The 25,850-nt window shown below is 41.6% G+C and overlaps 1 protein-coding gene across 1 annotated transcript in view; it reads right to left on the minus strand.

Annotated features, from left to right (window-relative positions):
• Positions 1–22,909: 22,909 nt before the first annotated feature.
• The window catches only part of macrod2 (mono-ADP ribosylhydrolase 2), a 493,575-nt gene continuing 490,634 nt past the window's right edge, over positions 22,910–25,850 (minus strand). Inside the window, exons 17-18 of the mRNA XM_085478096.1 lie at positions 25,743–25,805; positions 22,910–24,249 (exon numbers count right to left, since the gene is read on the minus strand). Of these exons, the coding sequence (XP_085334222.1) occupies positions 24,230–24,249; positions 25,743–25,805 (83 nt within the window). The 3' untranslated portion in view covers positions 22,910–24,229. The remainder of the gene's footprint in view (positions 24,250–25,742; positions 25,806–25,850) is intronic.

The raw sequence follows: 25,850 nt of genomic DNA on the forward strand, positions 1-25,850 counted from the left end.
AGCATCGAATACTGATAAAGTTGGTGTATTTTGGTTTTTTTTGGGGGTTTTTTTTATTGCAAACCAACCTGTAAAACCTTGAAATAAATACAGTGCCAACTGTTATTTTCCAAAGTGCTTTTAAAAAAAAAAAAAAGGTAATTTACAATAACCTTAAACACAGAGGATCAAAACTGTATTCATGTCTACCCAGTGATGCAGACATGCATAAAATTAGGCGAGTACAGGATTTGATTTGCCTTTCCTTGGCTCTAGTAGGAGTGCTACTGCAAGCATGCGGTGCTTGAAGGCCAGACATTTCTTTACCCGTGTACTCTGGTGATTTTTAAAGCTGCTTGTTTGGCTACTTAAGCATTTTCTTAAACTAAGAAGAAAAAACACATCCATGTTTCACTATCACGTTTCTAACTTTAACTATACACCTTCCGGTATGTAAGTCTGGGACTTTCTTACTGGGCACTGACTGACTTAAATTGGTTGTGGCTGGTGATATTACTCTGAACTGCTCAGGCTAGCTGCTAGCTACCTCAGTGCAAAAGTTGTAATGACACAATGATGTTTGTAATATCAGGGCTGGTTGTCTTTTGGTTGTTAATACACCTTCATGCTATCATGCTGATGATTTAATGATGGGTATGAGGTATATATCTTAGGAGTATTTAAATTTGTGCTGCACACGCTCACTATTAAATGGCTAAATAATAAATGTCTGACTCTGATCATCTGTCAAGTCTTCCAAAAAGTTATGTTTTCACTTTAAGTCTTTGACTGTTCTGGACTCGAGCTTTTTATTATGCTGGGTTTTATATCAAAGGGAAGGTGAAGCAGGTGTGGGCGGATTTTGAGATCACATGTATCCATTAAATGGGCACAAGTAACGAAATGCGATTCATGGAACCTGCTTAAGTAAAGTTTCTTATCCTTAGCTTAAGTTCCCTTAAGAGAAAAATCTTGAGACTTTAGTTCAGTGAAAATCATTAAATTTGTTTAACTTTTTTTTTTTTCAATAAAAGATGCTCCATTTATAATGTACATTAACATATTTACCCAATCACTCATCTGCACCTCAGTGCTCACCATTTTTTCATGTTATTTATCCTTGGAGGACTTCTCATTGATCTGATACTTTGAAAAAGTAGCTTAAAACACTGAACTTTTTATAATTAACTCAGTGTGGGCATGTGACGCAGTGGGAAATCTGGATATGTTTAGTATATTTAAAAACAAAAAGTCCTTTCAGTGCCATTTTTGAAGGGTGACATTTTGTTTTTCAAGTTCAATCCAGCTGAGTGATGGTCTGTGTCCAGTATGTGCATCCATGCTTGTTTAAATTCATGTCACTCAATAGGAGGGCAATGTACTTAACTCTGTCACCATCCTGCCATCTAATGAAGTCTAGTGTTTGCCTGTAATGGCAGGTTTTATCCAGGCTTTTGATGGAACATGTTGGGAGGGGGGTGGATCTCAAAGGAAACGGACACAATGGTGACCTGAATGTCACTGGCAACTTTCGACTGCGCTCATTTGTGCCTGTGTGTCCGCGGGCCATAGAAAACTCTCTGCCCTCTAGAAGAATGAGTTTGTCACACAGTGTCATTTTTAAATTGGGCTCCATTTCTCCCTGCCCACCCCTGCTCGGTTTTGGACCTCACATGAGCTTCATTAGCATTTGCAGGAACTGCGAGACATTTACCACCATGGATTGTGACAGATTTCACAAGCTCAATTTTACTGTTGCCCCAGGGGGAGGGAAGAGACAGTGCTCGCCATCTGTTGATTGTGACTGTACCCGGCACTTCCATAAGAGGCTTCCTTACCGCCATGGCTAATAGTCCAGTGACAGTTCTGGTCTATACACAAGAAGTGGAAAAACACTTAAAGTTTGATTTAACCAGACCTCCAGGCAAAAGCATGAATTTTGGGTTTTTTTAAAAAAAAAATCAGCTTTTCATTGAGCTTATAAAACATGCATTCTTAATTTATTAGATGTCAAAGTTAATTTTAAAGTTTGCGATGAAATGTGACATTTAAATTTGACTTGTAAAAGCTAGCATTTCAGTCACTGCTCACTCTGATAATATTTAAGGCTAGAAAACTGGCAGTGGAGCGAAAACGTTTAATTTAGTCTTGATTTCTGTATCACGGCAGTACAGTTGAACTTTATGGTGTGTAGTTAAACTGTTGGCCACATGAATAACCAAGCTTAGCCCCTGCTGATCAAAATGACTGGCACAGGTAACAGGAGAGAGACTTTAGAGCTTATCAGTGCTTGCGATGGCATAACAAAACAAACACCGTAGATGTTAATATACGAGCTCAAGAAGAACCGATTAAACACTTATTGCCAAAATATTCCTCAAGTGACTATTTAAGATGTTCATCTGTGTTTTTAATTGCTCCAGGGACCATTTTTGTTATACAGTAAGCTCATTTAGTTTTCAATACACAAATAAAAAGATTACTCTCACTGCTAATTAGCTTCAACTTAACGATTTTCTTGTATGGCCACCTTTTGTGCAACTCTTCCCCCCCTAAATGTGCCGTGTACAAGCTGACATATTAAAACGGCGGCCCAGATCATATTTTTCTGCTGCTGGCAGTGAAGTCTTTTGAGACCTTGAAAGTTTCTGATCATGTTCTAATAAAAGGAGATGGAGGTGCTGTGCAGCGGGTCACAGAGAAGAGGAGCTGCTCTGAGTGGCTGCACTTTTAGAGGAGTTTCTGAAGACTCTCATAAAAGTTGGAAAAAGAGAGATTTTCAGATATTCATGAGTAATGGTTAACTGAAGAGCTTTGCACATATAAGACAAAATAAATGAATATAAGGCAATGAAAAAGAGCGTTTTAGAGGGTAAATTATATGGGCTTGCAATGATCACAGACATTTGAAGTGTTAATGTGTGTCTCTTATTAGGAGTTTCCTGTTGTGTTTGGTGCGTGGAAAATGATATTTCACACGCGTGCCCTTCAATAAAGCTCGATCGCATCCCTGCGGTTTATGAGTCTCCAGTCAAAAAGTCAGCTCGTTGTAAATAAGCTGAGGGATTAGTGAATGATGAGAAGAATGGCTGACGGTCACATGGTGCAGCTGTCTGTATGTGTGTGTCATGTCAGCATATTTCATTTGGAAAGATGACACTTCTATTTCGACTTCTAGATTCATTAGCGGGCAAACGTCAGTGTCGTTGCCATTATAATGGTGATTCAATCTGGGCTGAAGTCAGTGGAGCACTGGTGGGTTAGCATAATGTCCATAAGAAGAGGCAGGCCTGTCCTTTTAACAGGATTTTTGTTTGTGTCGCGCTGCATCTGATTGAAGTAGCACGAAGTTGAAACAGCCCTGTTTGCGTGTCCAGGCAATTCTGCGGTGGCTTCATGTAAACCACCCAAGAATAAAGAATGCGCTTTTTTGCTATTCGTGTTTGTTATGGATTTTTCTATTAGTGAAGTCTGAAATGCTATGCTCAGTGGAGCCTTTCTGGAGCATGGTGACCTGACCTTGAGGTCTCTGCTCGGGAGTCTCATTTGTGTCTGTGGAGATGGGACAGGATCTCGCTGTTCATTTCAGAATAAATGAAGGCGAAAGATTTGTGTTTATCCTGCTGGAAATAGAGTAGACTAGTGTAAAACTATAAATGCTGTACTGCCCCTTTGGAACACAGTCTTCAGTACTGCATGATCGTAGTTCTGGTCAATAACTGTATTCATCTTCTTTCTCCCAGGTACAAAGATGCAATAAAGCTTACTGCCTTGGTGGCTGACGAGTGCAAACCTGGCCTCGCAAAGATCTTAACATCAGCTGGTTCAGCTACAAATGTGAATTAAGGAAGACACTGAACGATGTGATAAATACTATCGTCACGCGTACGCCAGTGGCGAGGACTGTTGTTCAATGACGTGATTTTAAATCGGGCATATAGCTCAGTTTCATGGTCCAACAATATACATGACTAAAGTATAGCTGGGAAAAATACAGGTCATCAAATGAGCCACCAAGCAGCCAACTGCAACAACACTGATAAATCTGTGTCATGGCTCCTACGGGGCGGTAATTGAAACAAATAATAAAGCCACATATTAACAAAAGAGATGAGTGATCTACTTAATTATTTCCAAAAGAAATTGAGTTAATTCATTACCAATGCAAGAGATGCTGATAGTAGTGCTTTATAATTTAGCTTGACAAAATTATGATTGCTTTTTTTTCTATTAAACCGTAACTGTCCTCCGCTGCTGAGCAGGTGAATTAGATTTTTTTTTTAATGTAATTACACACTGAAGGGGGGAAAAAAACGTTCATAATGGTATTGATCAAAAACCTTATCAAAGCTCTGCTGTTGTCATTTACACACTGCGAGTTGGGAGAGAAAAAAAATCATTGAGGCTGTAAGTAAAGGATTATCACCTTGCAGTGCCACAAATTAGCACTATCTGAAACAATCGTTCGCACTAAGTGAGGCTGGCACTAGCAGATGAAGTGGCATGGTGGTGATGACTGCTATCACCAAAGCTTTCTGCTGTGGGGCCCTGACAAACACGATATTTACGACAAGCCCTCTGACAAACAGGACAAGGCTGTTTTCCAAACCTGCTGCATTTTACTTTTATGGGAAGCGGGGTGAGAGTGGTGACAGAAGGAGTGGGTCTAGACTGCTGATGCTGGCGATGTGAGCTCCTTCTCCACACCTACTATTTCCAGTCTTCCAGCTTCCAGCGTGGTGCTATTAATCATACTCCAGAAGTTAAGTGTTACTGCAGGCATTGCTGTGTTATAAATTGCATGGGAAATGCATAATTAGTTTGCAACAAATCTATTTTACATTCCTACTGTATTCAGTTGGGGATGCATTTTGTTGCAAATGTTTTTCTGCAGGGATAATGATTGCTACTGGATAGCAGAAGTATTGCTGGCTCACCTGATGCAAATGAGACCAAAGAAAAAGGGAGCAAAATAACATGCTTGACCATTCAGCATATCTTGGAGGTCCTTCGTGTTTTCAAATGATTGCACTGTGCCAAACAGGAAGTGTGTTTACACCCAGTAAATCCCACTTGGCAGGATGCTAAAGGGATGTATGTTCCTGTTCTCTACAGTGTCATAAAGCCAAACTAAACTGACTCTTAGCCAACAAAAGCAATTTTCTGCAGGTCACACGCGCACAGTTTCTTGATAACCTTCTCATTCCTCCTTTAACTTGACAAGCTATGTCCACCTCCAAGTCCTCACTAGGTTCATTAAGGTCTGTGTTCCATGTTTCATCTGACGTGTGCTTGTCTTAAAGCCGAAAGAAGGAAAGCCAACACATTCACTCGTTATTCTCCGTGTCCTTAACCCATGCAGTTACTATTTCTGTGTAATTGGTGCTGGTGTTGCTTGTGCCTCCGTTTAATTTTTTTTTTTGATACGGCGCTGCTGTCTCAGTGGAAGGAACAGGGTGCAAAGTGTCCCTCAATACAGGAGGCAAATTACTCCTCCGAACACCCGTGTACATCGCAGAGCTGCAGTAAAGGCAAAACAATTTGTCCAACATGAATAGGCTCCCCGGAGACTGTCTTAAGTGTTAAATGACCTGGGTGAACCCAATACTAATCCACGACTGGGAGTTATTCAGGCTTGGATGGCTAACACTTATACCCTCCGTGCAGCCGTTTGAAGACTGTTTATGCAAATTCAAGGTGATCTGATTTTTTTTCATGGCTTAGTTTACCGTCTCTCTCAGCCCCCTGGAGACTCCTGCAGTCACTTCTTCTTATTCCTCTAGCTCCTCGCCTAACCACTCGCGTCAGTAGGAGTGGGTATGAATAAAATGCAATAAAGGTGCTTCACATATAATTAAGCTTCTTGAGTCATAGTTGAAAACTTTCAGATTTATTGGATTCTTAAAACACCCGACTCCAGTGTCAAAGGGCTGCAGGATGTTGATAGAACACCAAACATGTCTGCCTACTTTTGTTATGCATATTCTCTGAATGTGTGTTTTTTGTATCCACACAGAAAGTGCTGACACGTTTGTGAACAGAGAAATCAATCTGCAGACTTGAGGCTATAAGAAAATATCAAGAATGCGTTTTTTGTTTTTTTCCCCCCCCTTTTTTGGGTCCCCATTAAAGCTGAGCATGTAGTGCACTGTGTGCCAAGTACCCTTATTAATACAGTAGGGGGCACCAGTGAGCCGCGCAGGTCTCTAGACTTGACTTGCTGCCTCTTCTCCCTCTCCCTTCTCATAAACATGATTGTGGTCTGCCCTCCAGACATCTGCTTGGTTGTAAAAGGAACAAATAAATAAAAACAAAGGCCTGTGAATGACGCTCCAAGAATTTATGTTCCATGCAAACATATATTCAGTTTCAATATTTTAATCCTTATTGGAACATTTATTGTTTGTGTCAGCGTTTGTGTTTAAGTGCATCTGCGTTGTGTTATGTCTTTGTAAAATGAAAGGAGGACGTAGCCTGCGAGGAAGGAAGAGGACTCAGGAGAGGAAGAGTGGAGCGAAGCTAGGAGAGAAGGTATAGCATGACAGCCAGTCACTGTACAATACAGAGAACAGATCATTAATTAATGCTGCTGAGAGTGTGAAGGGAATCGATTCGCCCCCCTCCCCTCAGCAGGACATGCACTAGTACCCTCATCTACCAGCCATGGTGGGTAGTAGCTTGGTGGAGGCAGGGGAATCGACACCATCCCTGTCAGTTCACCTCCGTTTTAATCACTTCTAATTGTTTCCAATGGCATGCAGTAAATATCCGGCAGGAAGAATGCGAAACATTCATACCCCCTGGTTCTTCTCATCAGGTCCTTTTCTTTCATGTTTTTGTGTGTGTGTGTGTCCTATTTGTCCTATTCATTTACTCCCTCGGTAAGTGCCGGATGCCTTGATTAAAGTAGTTGTTTCATAAGTGTGTTGTTTTTGTTGTGTTCTGTTTTGTTCTGTTTTGTGTGTTCACTGAGCCTGTGTTATCAGTTCACATCGAGGAGGGTGTGTGTGTGTGTGTGTGTGTGTGTGTGTGTGTGTGCACTCCTGTCAGGGGGTGACAGCTGGCTCTTTCTGCCCCCGTCACAAAGAGGCTGTGACGACTGGAGTGTGACCAGCCTCTCGCCCCCCTGCCCGCTTTACGCCCCCCCCCCCTCTCCACCACCCCAACGGCCTGGCCTGCCCTGCTACTTTGTTTGCGGGCCTCTCTCTCTTTAGATCCGCACTGCATATGGGTCTGGTCAGCCATGGAAACCTGCTCAGCCCAATTAGAAGCAGCCGCCAGCTGGGCTTCCCCTCCATTCTTCCAGCCCTCCTCTCTGGCCCTGCCACGTCCCTCTCTGTTCCTCTCCAGTGCCTTCACGCTCCAGCATCCCACAATCTGAGCCTCTCTCATGCCCGTAATCATGCTAAGCTGATGGGCACGCTGTCCCTGGCGCGTGGATGGAAGCAGCGATTTGTGACACATCTCCTCTCTGTGGACGCCGTGCACACACCCATTCCGTTTGCACATACCAAGACAGACAGACACAAATGCACGCCGTGGCAAGGGGTCCACAGTCTCCCCTGCCAGATGCTGCGTTTTGTCTCTGGCCTTACCAGCTGTTTGGAACATGTGGGTGTAGAAAATAAAGGAATGGTATCGAGTCCATATCTCTGTGGCTCGACTTTAGTGAGGATCACGCTGCTTAACTCTCTGGCTCCCGGACAAGGGTGCTGGAAGAATTAGGTTTCAGTGTTTGGAGCAATCAGGGCTCAGTAGTAACTGTGGAATAAAGGCTTTCACTTTTTCAGTACAGATTTCCTGTTTTATTTAAAGAGTTCTGCATTCTGGACTTGTATTCATTCACTTAGCAATTATGATTGCAGATTCTGCGGTCATTCTGAATTCGAGAGCTTCTTTCAGCAACAAAAAAAAAGATATTTGAAGACGTTTCCTTTCTCTAATGGCTCTTAGTTAATTTCAGCTTCCTTACATGCAGTTCAGGGACTTATTTTATGCAAAACAGAGAAACATTAACACATGAAAAAGAGCTTTCATGCTGACAAATTTAATGTCAAACCCTGCTCTGGATGTTTTGACTATATTATTACCGCTGTCTCAAAACTGAGCTATTTTCTGGCTGTCAGACAGATAAATAGGCTTTGGCTGTGGCAGATAGTCATTCTGAAGGTAAATCCATTGTATACTAAATTATCAAATATATAACCGGTAATGTCAGAACGAAAGGTCAAACAAACGACACAAACAGACACACGGCTATTAATTTCTTTAATGGCAGCGCATTCTTTTCATAACTCTAGAAAAGTAGTAGCTAGTAGTATTCTTATTTTGTAAAGAGTACTTTTCAAAATTGTTTCAGTTTTCTCTCCTATTTCTTTGTGGTCATCAATCACTGATACAGGCCTGATTGCACATGAAGTGGCTGGATCCCATTTTGAGGTGTGACAGGGGCCTATTTTGCACCGGTGGCAGTGATGGCTGTGTGTCAGAGCTCGTGACAGGATGCTCTCCGCCCCGTCTCCTGAGGTTTGAGAGTTTGAGGGGCCACTGGCCCCTTTTGTCCTCCTTTTGTAGATGGTCTCCGACACGGCTTGTTTTAGGCGGAGGCAAAGGCAGTAATTGATTTCTCTCTCGTCTCTGATTCCGCCTGTGGCTCTCGGGCGCCGGCTGCATCTCTCCTCTGAGAAACAGATGAATAAAAAGACAGAGCGTGAAGTTTATAGCCAGCAGTCACAGCGCTGACAGATGGTCAAACCTCACGTTATCAGGACCTGATAGAAGTCCCGGAATGTGGTGGTTAGCTTCTGAATTGGCTTCTGAAAGGATCGGTCATATATATATTAGAGCAGAGAGTATTGAGCCGTGAAGAGCTGGAGCGATGGGAGATATTGAGGTGCGCAGATGCTGAAGGTGAAAGAGGCCCACAGACTACATTAATAGATCGGTGAACTGATACATGCACAATGAAATGGTACGATGAATAAACCGATTCAGCTCCAGAAATTTAATTTTCATTCCTTCTGCTTCAGCCTCTGTGCGTGTATGTGTGTGGAAATGTGCAACATTGGGACGTGTTTAAGATTCATCCAAGTAAACTCTGAAATCTTTTTCATTTTCATAAATCTGGCATGAACAGGCAGAATTAACGCATGTTGACTGTCCAATCTAATAATCATACGCTCAACAAAAGCAGATTCAACTGTTTCCCCGAGTTTCCATAATACTAAAAGAATCAGCAGAGCATTCATCATAATTGTGACCTTGTGTCGTCCTGTCAACAAGACTGACTTAATCAATTGCAAAAGTTGTCAGCTGTGGCAGGAGGCGTTTAGCCTGCTGACAAGAGAGAGATGGGTTGCATGGACTGTCTGCAGACACTCCAGCCTCCCTCCATTAATGTCATTGTCACATCTCCGCACCGACAGACCCAAACTTTGTTAGGCAAGTTGCTCTAATCCCCGTTCTTTCATTTCTAAATAATAAATGAGCCAATTAACACCGAATGAGAAAATCTCCCTGTATTTTGCAGTCTGAGGTGTTTCTTGAGTCGCATCTAGCAGAGAAGCTGTGGCGTTCTGTGACAGAAAAGCCTGAAAGGAGGCATTTGGTGTCATTTTAGTCAGCTCGCTTGAATTGTTAGCACCTCTCCAGGAGGCTCGACAATTTGACAATGATGCTAAATGAATCCTATTTATTAATCGAGTTTAATGCTATGCATCATCAAAATAAATCAACAGCAGTGTTAAGCTCCCTGAATTGTTTTCCCATTACTGTCGTAGTAAACAAATGAAAAGTCTCACTTTTAATGAAATGTGAAGAATATATTTTGAGTTATTCAGCTTAACGAGAGCGAAGCGTTAAAGAGGACAAAAGACGACGGTGCTTAAAAAAGCAAAGGGGACACTGACAAATGTCCTTACTTGCTGTGCTTTACCCTCCACCCTCCCCTGCGGTAGCTCGGGATGATGACTGCTAGCGCGTCTGTAACCATCCACACTTCACTGCTGAATGACTCGTTGCGAAATGGCACATTTAAATTGCATGCTGTGCTGGAGTGATTTTTCTGCCTACCTTGATGCCTATTTTGTTATGGAAATTCATGATACATTAACATAACCAGCAGGAGTTGGGAACAGAAAATAATGAATCCTAGTGGGAAGGAACAGCGGCCTCCACCCTTATCTGTGAATTAATAAACACCCATACAGTGTGCACCTAAGGGTCACACCACGTACACATACTTACCACAGCAGATAGCTGTTTCTCACTGTTAACTTTCCACAGAGAGAAATGAATGCAATGGCGGCCCTGTAATAGGGAAAGGTGGCTTACAGGTGGTGGGTTCAGAGAGGAGCATGTCACCTCCACCACCTAATGGTCTGATATATCTAATTTGCCTTTCACAGCAAAGCAGCTCCTAGTCAAAAGTTAAATCCAGCAGTAGTGTACTGTTACCACGATCAGTTGGAGGTGTCATAACCACACTGCTACTCACCTGTGAAGTGTGAAATGGTTGTAGTGCACTATTCCAGCCGTGCATTTATTTATTTCATCATCACATGCAGTTTATTATTACATCAGCCTATCATAACTTGACCCTTTTGCGCATTTTCTCCGCAAACGGTGCCGCGGAAAATTGGACAGGATGACTGGAGCGTCCCATTCACTTTTCCTCTCTTCATTCACCTGAAGTTACCAACCTGATTCTGGATGCATACTACAGCCTGTTGCTACGACTACAGCCTGTTGCTACGACTACAGCCTGTTGCTACGGCAACAGTTCTCGGAGGCACCAGAGAACCCCGAAGGTTCCATCAGCGGTGACAGGCGAGATGCTGAAATGCTCGAGCAATCAAGCTTATCTGCTTCTCAACGAGATGTAATCTCAAATTTGTTGGAAACAATAATTAAGCGCAATTCTTCGCAGCACTGTCAACAATCAGCTGTGACAACAGGAGAAAAAGCACGCAAAAAAAAAGAGGCTGGAATCGGTGTTACATTTTAGACTCATTTGTCAGTGCAAGTTTGTGGCAACTTTTTTGGCAACCGAGAGTGCTGACAATGGCCAACATGCTGCCTGGAGTGGTTAGGTTAATCACACAGGCACAGGACTCTGCCAGCATTCGAATAGCTCTTAAGATGGTGACTCGTTTTGTTGATTAGTGTTGTGAATTTGCCCATTTGCAACAAAAAACTATGTAATATTAACACACTTGTAGTTAAACTGGCAGCGCTAGTTACCATATTTTAGACAAACTAATTCAGCAGAATCACTCCTCTGAGAACTGTTTGTTTCGGGGTTTTCAGGAGAATTATTAAAACAGATCCATGCAAATAAACACAAAAAATAATCAAGATTCATTTTCATACAGAGTGGGCTATAATGTTACTTGGTTTGATTGAGGCCTTGTCTGTAGTACAGATTTAGTATTCCTAATAAAGCCTGGTGTTGAATTACCACAATGGATTTAGTCACTACAGCAGCAGTATTTTTATTTATTCAGATAAAATGCCTACAGCACATTTCTGTTCATTTCTCAGGAAGGAAGCTCCGACTCCTCCTCGGGTTTAGATTTGAAAACGTTAGCATGAGCAGCACAGTTTAATGGCCAGAGATATCAGAAACCACTGCTTTATACTGTGATGCCCTGATAGCAGATAATACTGATAGTAAATGCACCATCACTGCTCGAGCTGTTTGGTGTCACATTAAAGTCGGTGAAATTCAGCCTCTAAGTACACAGAAGCCGATGAAAGAGCAAAGTCAAGTCAAGTCAAGTTTATTTATAGAGCACATTTAAAAACAACCAAGGCTGACCAAAGTGCTGTACAGTAAATACAGATAAAAATACAATAGAACACAATTTCGTAATAACACCTCGCTGATAAAAATAAAATAAAAATATATAAAACAAATAAATTAAACCTTTCTAAAAGCCAATGAAAAGAGGTGAGTTTTAAGAGCGGTTTTAAAAGTTTCTAGGCTTTTGGAGAGTCTGACGTGAGGAGGTAAACTGTTCCACAGTCTGGGTGCAGCCACAGCAAACGCCCTCTCTCCCTTTGTCTTTAATTTATACCTGGGAACATCTAAAAGCATCAGGTCGGCTGACCTCAAAGATCTCCTGGGGCGATAAGTACTAAGGAGTTCTGACAGGTAAGAAGGTGCAGTGCCATTTAAAACCTTAAAAGCCAGCAATAAGATTTTAAAATCAATCCTAAAGGCAACTGGGAGCCAGTGGAGAGAGCAGAGAACCGGAGTGATGTGTTCTCTTTTTTTTTGAACCGGTCAACAGGCGAGCGGCAGCGTTCTGCACCAGTTGAAGGCGATGTAGACAGGAACGATCTAGGCCAGCATAGAGGGAATTGCAGTAGTCTAGCCGTGAAGTAATAAAAGCATGGACCAAAGCCTGAATTCGGAGGTGCAGTCATAACTTTGCTCACAAAAAATAAACCCAAACAAACAGACCTTACCTGATTTAAATTTTGAATGTGGCACCAGCTGTTTGCTTCACTCGTAGAGTGTTCATAGAGCAAACAGCAACTTTTATGTCAACTGATCTGAGTCTGCAAACGAGAGACCAAAATGCAGACATAAGTGTCCAGACCAACAAGGTGGTGCGTTGGGTTAGAAGGACTCATAGTTCTAATACTGTAACATCTGCAACTGATCTGAGTGTCTCTGTCAGAGCTCAGTTATGTCACAGCAAGAGGGCTGATGGTTCAAGTTTCTGCATGTTTTTAGCTGGTTTCTTCTGCCATGGGATGAAAACATGTTAGTTGCCATTTGTGGCCCAGGAGACTCTTGCAAAAGACTTCCTGAATCTGAAGATTTTCACTTTTTGGATAAATAAAGGTTTTTACCAGTCCTCAAACTGCTCTATTGTGTCACTACAGCTGCTGGTGCCTGACTGAATATGAGAAGTGGGGTTTCTGCCACGCTTTGACTGACATAAACATGCACACATCAGAGTATAGTAGGCAGAGGTAAGTAGTGAGATCAGCTATTAACCTGATAATGTGGTTCAGCACAGGAGGGCAAATAGAGGCAGTTAGTTATTTTTTTGTTTTTATATTTAATAAATAAGAAAACCAGTGGAAACGCCCACATTTTAGACTTGAAATCTAAGTTTGAGAAATAACCTGGATCCTGTTAAAACAGTATTGTTTGTCTCAGGATTGGCACCGTTTCCACCTGACAGGGACATGCAGATTAACCCATCACACAAATGTATATATTATTATCTGTTTAAGTGTTTGCACATGTAAATGACACCTGACTTTGTAAAAACTGGCAAATGAAAAGTAGAGATTTAAATTGAACCCCAACTTGCCTAATGTTTTCTTAATGTATCCTTTTCAGTCTCTGTATACTTGAGTCCATTCATATTAGATGGCCAAGGTGAAAACCCCGGTCTCCCCTCTGCTTGGCTTGCAAGTTCTCGATCTTTCCGTGCATTGATGATTCATTCCCACACTTCGTGGTAACTTCAAGTTACAGGTGGCAGGTTTTTTTTTTTTTTGGTTTTTTTTTGCCATAATGAATTTGAACATCAGCATAACCAAACAGCTCAAAAAGTTAGAGCATAATAAAGCTAATGCATTTATTAATGTCCAGTGTAATTACTGAGGATTTTTAGAGCTGCTGCTTTTCATTTTCTTTCATTAGGCTTTCAGGGTGTTATTCTCTGGTTTAAAAAAAATCAACATGGAAAAAAAATATAATTACTTCTGAAATTGTAAAAAGGGGAGCAACATTTTTGTCATTCCTTTCCTAATAGCACTTAGTTTATTAGTGCTGCATAAAGAAATATTATCATTTAAATTTCTTGTTTCAGTGTAACTCCCTCGCAAAGGGCATACTGCACTCAAACAAGCTACATGCATTTATTCACGTGTTCCAAATAGAGGGTTGGTTCTCAACATAAAAGCTTTGACCTATAGGATAATGACGACAACGTGCAGCTAACGATGCCAATTTAACTAACGCTCATCAGCAGACGTTGCTGATGGGTGTCCAGTTAAACACGAGGCTGTACATTAGTCCTGACGGCTTTTTTCTGATCTCGCCTGTAAACAGCTCGAGCCATAAAGCAGCAAAACAAGTTAACTGCTGCACAGCCGCGCCACACGCATTCGTTTCACAGCCCAGTGAAATTACTTATTTTACACTGAACCAAGCAATGTTTTGAAAACGGCAGTGGAATGAAGTCAGGTGTGAACACCACCCCTGTGAATTATAAAGATGATGGGAAAACCATTAGAGACATGCTCTGCCCAGCCCTAATTTACTGCTCAGTGAGGAGCAGGGAAAACAGAGAGAGACTTGTACAGTTTCACTCTAAAATGTGCCCGATGAGTGCTGTGACATAACAAAATCACTATAGTGACAAAAAGCAGATAATGAGACATGTGAAAGTTACTAAAGACTTCTACAGTTTAGCAAAGGAAATGGCAATACAGTAAAAAAAAAAAGTAAGTGAATCTTTTTATTATTGTGCCCAAATTTCACTGCTGTGTTTCCGTTGCTTCACAGCAGTGAAATGTTACTGTTGGGCTTTCTTGTAGGTCAGGGATGAAACTGCCTTTTCTGTCAGTGAAAACAGTTTGACTACACCTTTAATCCCTGTTTAAATATGACAAAAAATATTTCTTAGGTTTCTACATGAAAGGTTTGTATGTCAGCACGAATCTTTGGGCTTAAACTAAAGAAAAATGTGTAAATTATTCTGGTGGCTCTTTTTTTTAAAAAAAACTAACTTTTCTTTAATTTACATGTTTATCTATTGCTTAATTACTTTGATGGTATCTTATCTATCTTATCTCCTATGCACGGTCTTTTTCAGCATGAAAAAGCTGTAAAACTTTTTAAAATATATTTTAAAGTTGAAATTTATGCCTTCTTTCACATTTGCCAATGCCATCCTGTGGGCTGAACTGGAGTCTTTGCTGGGCTCATTCTGGCCCCCGGGCCGTATGTTTGGCACCCCTGTTGAAGGTCCTGGTTCTCACTTTCCCTCTGCAGTATATGTTGTACCTGTGCAACCTGAGTTCTCCCATCCTTCTTGCACGATCGTGCAGCCAAAAAGTGATAAGAAGGTGATGACGCCAGCGGCCTCCCTCTGGCCCTCTGCAGTCCGCGCCTCACTCCTCAGACTGCCTGCCAGTTCTGTGCTTGGTTAGAAAGTCTTACAAAGAAGCTGCAGCGATGAGCAGACACTTTATAGTATTTTGTGCTGAGGGGCTGAAGTGGATCCATTAAACTCTGAATTTTAATTCATTTCACTTTTATGAAGCACATTCAAATTAAAGTACTTTAAACTGTAAGTTCAAGTTAGCACTAATTGTAAGTTTAATAGAAACTATGAGCAAGTACACAAACCTACACTGGTTATTAGCATGAGTACCGTGGTGGCAGCCATTTCTGACCACAAAAAGCTGTGCACATCTATATAACTATGTGTAACCTCACCGGAATCCACAGGGGTAGGTTACATGGGTTTTCCACAATCCCTATGGTAGATAATAGCCTAGCTTTTATCCTTTTGCCCAAGGCAACTTTTTTTCAGAAGATGCCAGCTCATGCAGCAGTCTCCTAGGGACTAGGTTTATGCTCGCCTCGCTGGACGCATTTACATCTAATATTACAAATATAATCATTTTAAAAGCCCAAACACAACAGAAATACTCCATCAAGAGAAATTCAGTTTCCGAGCGATGATTTAAACTTTTCATAAACCGATCATAAGAAAAATGATTTAACCTGATTACTTTCCAAGTTTACATAAAAGCAACATATGCTTCTGTTTTTTTTAAATAGTGACAGCTTCCAAGCCAAGCCGGTCCTGCTCCTCTTCAACAATTAGCAGCACCATAGTAACAGGAACTGCTGTGTTTAAAAGATGATTGATTTGACCCATATTTACAGAGCTGATCAAACGCGTGCTAAAGCGAGATGAATGGTATTGAGAAAAACAAATGCATGAGATATGTGTTACTACCATTTGAAGGTTGGAGCTGCAGGTTGAAGCACCGTGACCATCACCAGCAGCCTCCAACGCTTTGCTGTGGAGCTGAATGGACAAGGCAACCCTCCTGCGAAAAGCATTCACGGTGGATTCAATGATCTCGTTCCACATGCAACTGCTTCCCCCCCCTCGGAGCACTCGTGTTTTTTTTTTTGAAGGCCACTTCAGACACTTTTCAAAAATTTTAATATGCACATTGGAGTTGTACCCGGGGTTGTTCGCCACTGCCTAAATTATTTTTTTCCCCTCTATCTTGTCACTTTGAAGGAGAGTATAAATTTTTTATTGCTTAAACAAGATAAATCCCCTGCTGCCACCTCAAAATTTTAATATTCTTCAACTTGGAGGTGGGCGTGTTCTCGATGTGTGCTCACGAGCTGCAAGTCTCTCAGGACTGCACCCGCCAGTCCTGCTGCTTCTTGCTGAAATTTAATTGAATACCCGGTACTAATGGGTGTCGCTTCCCATGCGATTAACGTGGAACATAAAACAACCTTTGGCTAAAACATGAGTGACGCTCATACCAACAACTTCAGACCTGACTGTGTGCTTTCTTCGGTTCCCAGCCGGAGATCCCGTGTGTGTGCAGCAGGTCGGATGAACAGCTGTCTTCGCGCATTGTCATCATGCTTAGAGGTGGTTAAATTGTGCGTTGTGATTTCTGCAAATTTCGGTAGTGAGTCATCATCATCAGTTTTAATGACCACTAAATCACTATCATGCTAGTATCGATCGACACCAATATCAGCGTTGATATGTTAGGGTCCCTGGCTCGTTGACCCAGTGTTTTATGTTTTTGGTTCTTTGATTTTGTTATTTCATTATTTTCTAGCTTTGCTTTATGGGTTTTAGGATCATTCTTAGTTTAGGTTCTCTGGGTGGGGTTTGGTTAGAGTTTTAGTGTTCTGGTTTTCTGTCTGTGTTCCATGTTGCTGTCTCCCCTGTCTGCTGTATCCCCACATCCAGTCAGTGTCTGTGTCTGCCCTGGTCCCACGTCTCTGTTCCCTTTGTTATAGTGCCTGCCCGTGAGTCTGTGTTATGTTTCCTGTTTTACTTTGGAAGTCCATGTCTGATGTTAATGTGTCTGGTTTTGCTTCCCCTGGTCTCGTTAGGCCTGATTTGTCCCAGCTGTGTTTCCCTCCTTTTACTCATTCCCTGATTGCTCCTTCTGTGTATTTAAGCCCTGTGTTTCTCTGTGTTTATCCACCCACCTCTATACTTTAATCAATGAGCTGCTCAGTCTTCTCTCTACTATAACTTAAGTATCGTTGAGAATTTGCTACATCACCTGAAGAAGCATATTATCAAGTTGATAATTAGAGCACCAACAGAAAGCCAGATAAAGAGATTGAAATCATTATTCGTCTTTCTGTTTTGTTCTTTTCGTCACGAGGGGCCATCACCACGAGACAAACATGCTTTTTTTTTTGGTCCGACAGCAAACGGAATCTGCATAACCGTCTTGTGCTGGTGGAGTTTAATCGACATATTCTCACATGTTCAAAGCAAACTAGCAACACTGCAAGTCAATTTCCTTTCAACATTTCAGTGGCTCTCGCCGCCTTTGAAGACAGGCATCCATAATGAACGGCGTCAATTTTCATCCCAATTAGAGTGTTTATCTCAGCTTAGTTCACCTATAGTGTTGCCTTTGCCTCTTGTGAGAACGATGAATTTTCATGAAGGACAAACTCTGCACTTCAGATAAAAACAGCTTATCTAGCGCTGGGATTTAAAGCTTTAAAGCTGTTTTTTTAACACTTTTTTTTTCTCTCCAATTTGTTTGCGGTGTGTTAACAGCTATTGTGGCACTGGGTTGCTGTAGTGTAGCGAGAGAGTTGGGAGAAGGTGGGTGGAGTTATAAGAGAAGTGGAGAGAGCTTAAAGAAGGCGAGAGAACATGGTAATTCATGGTTCTATAAGAAGAGGTCCTCAGAGCTTTCATTTGTAAAATGGAATGAATGGAGCGAATCACATCAGCCCACAGCAGCTTAACGAGACGCTAACTCCTACACATGTCAATCAGCACAACTGTAACACACACAAACCACCCTATCGTGTGTGTTCATGATTTATTGGAGAGTGAAGCAGGTGTAGTAGCTTTACCTGTTGTTGCAGAGCTGCTTAACATCAAAAATCGTATGTAAGCAAGAAAATCCATCACTGTTTGTTATAAAGTAGGACAGAAGTGGGGTTTTTTTCTAACTAGTTTGTTATTTTAGCGTTGACATATTTTGTATGCAAAGGAGCGAGCGCGCAGCAGCGAGTCTGTGCTGAAGCCGTTTCCCCCGACACTACCTACTGCTCAGGTTCAGGGAACCCTCTGCTCCGACATGCAACATTTAAATGAAGACATTAAAATTTAAACAGTCTCCATTCCGGGGACAATCACTGCTGACATCTGCTTGGCATGCGACAAGTTAAGGAATACAAACACGGTGGCTGCTAACACCATGTGAAACTTTCTGGTTTTAAATTTGCCTTTCCCAGCAGATGGGAAACCTGTTTCTTAAAGCTTGCTTTTGATTGAGTTATCAAATATAAATGATCACAACACAATATTTAAAACATCATGTTTCCATATTTGATAGATGCTTCTCTGGTGGAAACAGCACAATATGTGTGTTTTGGAGTTTTTTTCCCACTGTTAGGACAAACTTTTTGTTTGTATGTTGATTAGCAGTCTGACGGTGTCCTCCTAGTCTTATAGTTTAGGTTGTGCATGTTTGTCACACCTACATGTTTTCAGATCATCAAACAAATTTTAATATTAGAGAAAGATGACCTGAATAAATACAAAATACATTTTTTTAAATGATGTTTTCATTTATTAAGGGAAAATCATCCATACTACTGGTTATGCCCCCCTTGGCAGCAAGAACTGCAATCAAGTGTTTGCAATAACTGGCAATGAGCCTATCAGATACAGTAGCTGTGGATACATTTTGACCCACTCTTCTTTGCAGAAATGTTTTAATCCAACCACATGTATAGAATTTCTTTTACTTGGGTATTAATCACATTATTTTATTGTATTAACATGTCTGACACTCATACTTAAGACAAATGGTAGGGGATGTAGTAAGGATGTTGGGGGAAACAGGAACTCCACAGGACCAGTCTTTTGTCTCTTCGAGGACTCTGGGAAGTAGCAAGGGAGTGTGAACCTTAAGGTGTGAAACAACTGTGTACTGCCTTTTGTTCCTGGAGAAGGTATTTAACTGAGAGCCATGCTAGGCTCAGAGAGAGACTCTGCTGACCCTGCCCCGTGGTCATGTAGGCTCTCCATCAAGCTTGGTTGTATGTTCTTTGTGTGTTTGGATTAAAGAATGTTAGCTACCGCTCACCGCTCATCTGCAGGCTTTATTTAAATGGAAAACTTCCACAACACACATTAGAGGGCTTTCAAGTATGAACAAACTTTTTAAGGCCATACCAAACAACCTTAATCAGATTTAAGTCCGGACATTGACTAGGCCACTCAAAATCTTTTTTGTTTTGTTTTTTTAACCTTTCAGAGGTGGATTTGTTGGTGTATTCTGGATCACTGTGCTGCTGCATAACCCAGGTGATCCTAAGCTCCTGGGCGTGAACTGAGGATGTCCATCTCACAATGTGCCGCTCCAAAATGGGAAGTGTACACATCCAAAAGTTGTAGTGGCTTTAAATATATTATCTCCCTTTGCTGCTACTGTATGTCTGCTTCTGCATACATGTGAAATGGACATGGTGGGCTGGTGCGTCTTTTACAGGTTTTGCCGTGAAGCAGCGAAGCAGTCCCACATCGTCATACTACCACTACCATGTTTGACTTAATGATGTTCTTTATATAAAATGCTGTGTTAGCTAGTTAGTGAAACTTAGCTCAGCTTTCTAAAAACATGTGTTGTATTTCAAGAAGTTGGGATCTCAACTGCCCAACCATGCCAGCATGCACTTGTAATGTAGTGATTACACTAATACAAGAGTATGCAACCCAGTGGTCTAACAACTCTCATCTGCACACGTATCCATCATTTTGAGTGGCTGTTGCACAATTATGACACAACAAAACCTGTTGACAGCCATCCGGGCCAGCCATGGTGGACGTTTAGTGCAGTAGGCGTCTGCAGCACACAGTCGTCTTACCTTACCTCTCTCTGGAGTCACATTCTCATCTGAGCTCGGTGTTCTCTGAACTAAAGAGCATTGAGGTCACATGTACAGAAATGATATGTATACATAACCTGCAACCAGGGTTGAGCTAATGGCAAATACTGCAATCAGGAGAGCAGCTATGTTTATAAAGTACAGTTTTTCGCTTTGCACTCATAAAGTTTCCCCACCTAAAGCTCTTTGCAGCAGCAGCCTGTGTTGTCTCCTCCAAATTTTGTTTCTTGTCTAATTATCATTCTGTTTCGTGCTTGGATTACGGCGTAAATCAGCAAAGCCAACAGCTCTTGATGAATGCCCATTTCTGTTGGGTAATGAAACATGCAAGAATTTGTTTCCTTTTGGGGAGTTGGTGGCCGCCTAGCAAAGTAGTTGTAATTATACCTCACATGCTTGTTGTCACAGTAGTAACAGTAGATGTCCCCCTTTCTGAGTACCAAGAGTAATCAAAACAAAACAGTGGTTTGTTCAGTTTTTAGAGGTTTTGAGTGTGGCTGGGTATTTTCTCCTTTTATGTATCTATAACACTGCCTTAATGGTATTCAGACAACACCTTTGCTTATTTACACTGAACCACACAAAGCTGCCATACTGGTACTCTTGCTTGTGAATTTATATGGAAACCTGGCGTTGGTGAATCAGACAGGTGTCTAGAGAGGTGGAGTAAGATTTTTCATGATTCACTCCTTTAGATTTCATTAAGGCAAAAGGTTTTGCATTAGTAAGTGGCGTGACCGTTTTATTTGGCGTTGACTTGAGACTTCACCTCAGCTAATACAAGTTAATGAACTGTATCGACTGTTTGTAGTGTGGTGTTTTTCTAAAGAATGTGAACAAAAATATTGCTTACTGTGTCACTATTTGGTATAGCTTGTCTATGCTCTAATTTTGTTGACTGATTTATTAGTGTGCTAATTAGCACGGATTAGCAGGCACCTATGTCTGTGCTGTGCACTTTCCTGACCTAGTGTAAGGTAAGTACTTTGAGTTTCCTCTTCTCTTCTAAATGTGTTCACTTCTGGGTCCAAAAAGCTTCAACATGCAGGTCCACACACACCAGTAGGTGATGTCACACATTAATTTTTAATATGTGGGGTGTCATTAAGTCAGCAAATTTGATTCAAATTGGACAAAAAGTACTGTGCAAAAGTCTTCAGCCACCCCTCATTGCTTTGTATTCTTCTTCCAAGTAGCCGGACCTTCTTGTAATGTTTAAAGTGGTATTGAGAGATAGTTCTCCAGGCTTTCTTTTGGCTGCTTTTGCCACTCACTTCCATTCCAGTCCTTGTACCAGACGATTTCCCCAGGAATTGTTTATATTTTTTTATTTTAAATCCACTTAACACTAACAAATGAATCATTCAAGAATAAAAAGGCTCCTAACTCAAGTGCTGAACCTGTGCTGTGTCCACATATAATAGACAACTTAGCAAAGAACCAATTTGCAATTGTATCTTTAGGCACTTTAACACCAGCCTGTCAAGAAATGAATTAGTTCTCATTTCTTAGTTGAATCCATGAAAAATGCCAAACATAACACAGTTTGACAAGCATAACATAGTATTTTTGTAACGCAAGGTGATTCCCAAGGCGCTATTAGCTGAAAACCTGGCAGATCTAAGCATACTAAATAAAAAATAAGGAAACTGGACAAGTGGAGGACAAAAGAAGCAACAGCCTTTAAAAATGTATCTATAGCTGATGAACAGCATCCAAAAATCGCATCCTTAAGAAATCAGGAGAAATCCAGGAGAAATCCACCAAAGACAGGATCAGATAGATGCATCTGGCACTTCATCTGATCCATTTGCTGTTTACTGAAGCTTCATCAGAAACGGCCTCAGTGGGAGGGTGGCTGTCGAGAAGCCATTCATAAGGAAGGGAAGCAGGGAGAAAAGGCTGAGGTATGCTAAGTAACACAATAACTGGACTGAAAATCAGTGGCAACAGGTGTTATGGAGTGAAAAATCCAAATGTATACGTTTTGGTTCAGTTCATTGTCAAAAAGTATGAAGGAGGTCAGCAGAGATACAGCAGTGAGTGTCTACACACAGTGGACGCTTTGTTTGAGGCTGCATTTCAACCAGTCGTGTTGGAGACTGTGTCAACATGATGGAACTATGACAAGTACCATCAGATTTTGAGCTACCATGCAATACCATCTGAAGACCATCAAATGTCTGCACATTCCTGTACTGTAGTTGAAGTCTGTGTTTTATTGTGTTCATGTATTTTTTTCTCATTGCAGCATTGTATGTGTCAGGCAGTCACGTGATTTTGCGTTAAGTGTGCAGCAGAGATTCAAATAAAGGTGAGTTTAAGTATAAGGTGCTGTGTAGCCACTTTCAGGTTTTGAATTGTGGCCACAGCGACTAATTGTTTATATACGTGCTGGTTTTGTTGCAGATAAGAGCTTCTTTGATAACTTGAGACTGAGACTGTGGTAACAAGCTTTTTGTGAGGTCTCAGGCGTTTCTCAGAGGGTGGGAGGGCTCTGGGGTTAGAGGTTCTGCCAGATATCTTGTCTCGTTTGATACAAGGGAGAGCCTGAGGGCCAGGGAGTGAGCATGCAGGAGATCAAAGGACAGACTAATTGTTTCTGACTGCCCAGAGACACACGACTGATTGCTCTGTTACAGTTGTTGAATTTCACACACAGCTGAGAGGAAACCGACTGTGCTGGTCGCTATTAGAATAAAATAAAACATACGCTGCTGTCATGACGATGGCAACGAATCAAGACACAAAACAAGGTACATTAAAAGCTGACCCATTGCTTCCACCTTAAATTTTATTAGTTGTTTTTTGTGTTATAATTTAGCAAAGCAAACATCAAAGTATGAAGGCATCATTTCTAAGAACTGTAATTTCTCTGATCTTTAGTATGGCACCACTGAAAATAATTAATGACTCATACCAACATTTGAAACAAACCAAAACCCCTTTTTTAAAAATTAAAGAAAGGAAAAAAAAAAGAGGTGTTAGCCATTACATGTACTTAAAAATACAAATCATCTGCAAGCAATACACAACCAAGAACTCATACATCTCCTCCTCAGGTCTGTGATTGTGATGGTTTTTTTGTAATTTGATATGAAATAAGGCAGATTCATTCGATACAATTATAGACAATCTGGTAAGAAGACAAGCGAAAGCGAAGAAGACTGCAATTCTTGTTTATGTAGGTGAAGTTCAAAGCAATTTCCTGGCATGCACTGGAAATGGCAAAGAAAAAGGAAAGGGGAGGGAGGGGAAATTAAAAAGAAGACTCAAATCGATTTGTTGAAAAGACACTCACATCCTCGTTTATCTGCACGGGCGTTAATGAACAGTTTCCTGGTTAAAATGAGTAAAGCTGCAGTCACGGCAGCAGCGGAGATGAGACTTGATTAGTGATGTTCAGATGAAAGGCCTGGCAAGCGGCACGTCGCCTCACAGACCGCAACGCGAATCGGGGCATTGGCCGATCTGACTAAAGAATGGAAATCGAAGCTGCGGCGGTGTGTGAGGAGACGTGGCAGGTGTCAGTGTGTCGCACTCCAAAGCAGATTACAAATGCAGGCTGTCGTCCCACTACCGAGCGCCATCGTGACTGTACTGGTGGCGTCAGTAAAAACTAAAAAGGATGGTTGATGTTTAGCATCACCCAGCCGGGAGTGTCAACATGTAGGAGCTGTGGCTGTTGTCCAATGACAGCTTCGCCATGCTCTCACAGTGGGTTTATCAAATAGCAAGACTTGAACCTGGTTTATCTCATTGCACCCTTCGGGCAGAATGATGTATGACTCTAACACACAGTGAGGTATGGCTCATCTTTTCTGGTTGATATGTTCAAGTCCTATAAGTAAGGTTTTGTACATACATATACATATAGTACATACATATTTCAGGGATGAATAGTTTAACCAAGAGAGGGGAGGGTAAGTAAAGTTGGGAATGTGAGCATCTTGTGAGTAACTGGTTTTCCTGGGCCAGTGTCAGAGCCCATACTGACATGGGCCAGGCTGACACCAGTGTGGCCTTCGCACAGTTTGCTGGCTGTCAGATGAGGCTGATTGTCTTCCCTTCAGCTGGTCAGTCTTTCTTCTCAGTGCCTGGATGGAAACAAATGACAAGACATTTCCTCAACACTCTGTCTTGGAGGCGTACTAGGAGCAACCCTTGAAGCTCTTTTCTAAACTGAACGTTTTTTTGGGTTTTTTTTGGCGTAATCAAAATCAGCATCAGCATCATCAGAGGTTAGTGGGAAAAACCCAAAAACTGTTGGTCATCAAACCACGTCTTTATTGATATATACTGATCATCATTAAGGGTAAAGGGGAGGTCGTCAAATGTTGTCTTTATTGTGAAAAGAGTTCAAGATTTCTGGCTGTGGATTGCATTAGACTGTAAAGGAGTACATAAATACAAGTCAAATGAAACAAAAGCACTAATCTGTAAATGCCAGTAAACAGGGATGACACGTACTTTATAACAACTCAAAGCTTCGTCAAAATCCAGCTCAGTGATGCTCGAAAAATTGTGTGCGGCAGACAGAGACATCGAGGCAGATCCGTTTCCTCTGTTCCCATTTCACCGCAAATGACGTGATTTTTGTGTTTGAAGATAAAACAACACATCAACTTTGCTCTAAAAATGTCATACAGTAAGTTTTGATGTACTCTGGCTAATTTTAACGGCACACTATGAACTAACCATCTCCCTCGCACACAGTCCCACCCTGATGCACTCGGTTGTCCAGCAACAGGCTTTTTTTCCCCTTTTCCTGGCTGCTTTGTCTGGCATTGTTTAAGCTCTCTCCTTTCTACACCAACCCACCTACCTCTGCCAAGTTATTTCATATGCTGCTTCCCTGTCCTATTTATTCAACCCCAACAATCTGTTCGTAGCAGTTGCTTAAATGAATTTTTTCTACCTGGAAACTATACGATGCCCAAATCCGAAAGCCATTTTTTTCTTTTTTGGCTCATCGCTTCTTTGGACCCACACAGAGAACAAGCGTGTTCACAGAAATTAATAGCATCCTCCATAGATGACTACATTCAAATTATATGCTGTCTTATTAGCCTAAATCTCAACGAAGACCTGAGGATAAGACCAGTGTAGTATCCTTATCAGATATGATTTATTGGCATTATTATTACCCCTACAGTCTGTTTTGGCTGCATGTTAAAACAATATGCTTTGCACACTTGATTTATTAAATGCCCAATAGTTGAGGGTGCAGGTAATTCATCATACTCAATCTCCAAAGACGTGCCGACGCGCATATACTAAAATATCAGGGTTATAGTTGCAGACCTGAAATGGGTACAGAGGATTTACAAATGCATTTGGCCCTGAAGGAACACGTACTGCCGGCTGCCTGCCCCTACAGAGACAAGGAGATGGAGACAGACGGGGAGGGGGAATGGAGACAAGTAGGGTGAAGCTGGGTAACACTTGGCTGTGCGCAGCGGAGGATTCTCGAAAAGAAGTGAATTTTAATTCAGCAGCTGTGGCCACTAATAAGAATCCACTTATAGAGATGTGTGTGACATCAGTGTGAGCCAGTAAGCGGGTGTGAGTGCTTCTTTCAAGCTTTTACCTTTGGACTGAGTTAGAGTTGAATCAGCTTGTTCCGAGTCCTCGACAGGATCGTTCGTCTCTCCTAGAAGGGAGTAAAAGAAAGGAGAGCGGGGAAATATTACAAGAG

This window comes from Copadichromis virginalis, linkage group LG13 (genome assembly GCF_057382275.1).
Source record: "Copadichromis virginalis isolate Kocher_CV1m ecotype Utaka linkage group LG13, C_Virginalis_male_GT1.1, whole genome shotgun sequence".
In the NCBI taxonomy this organism is placed as follows: Eukaryota; Metazoa; Chordata; class Actinopteri; order Cichliformes; family Cichlidae; genus Copadichromis; species Copadichromis virginalis.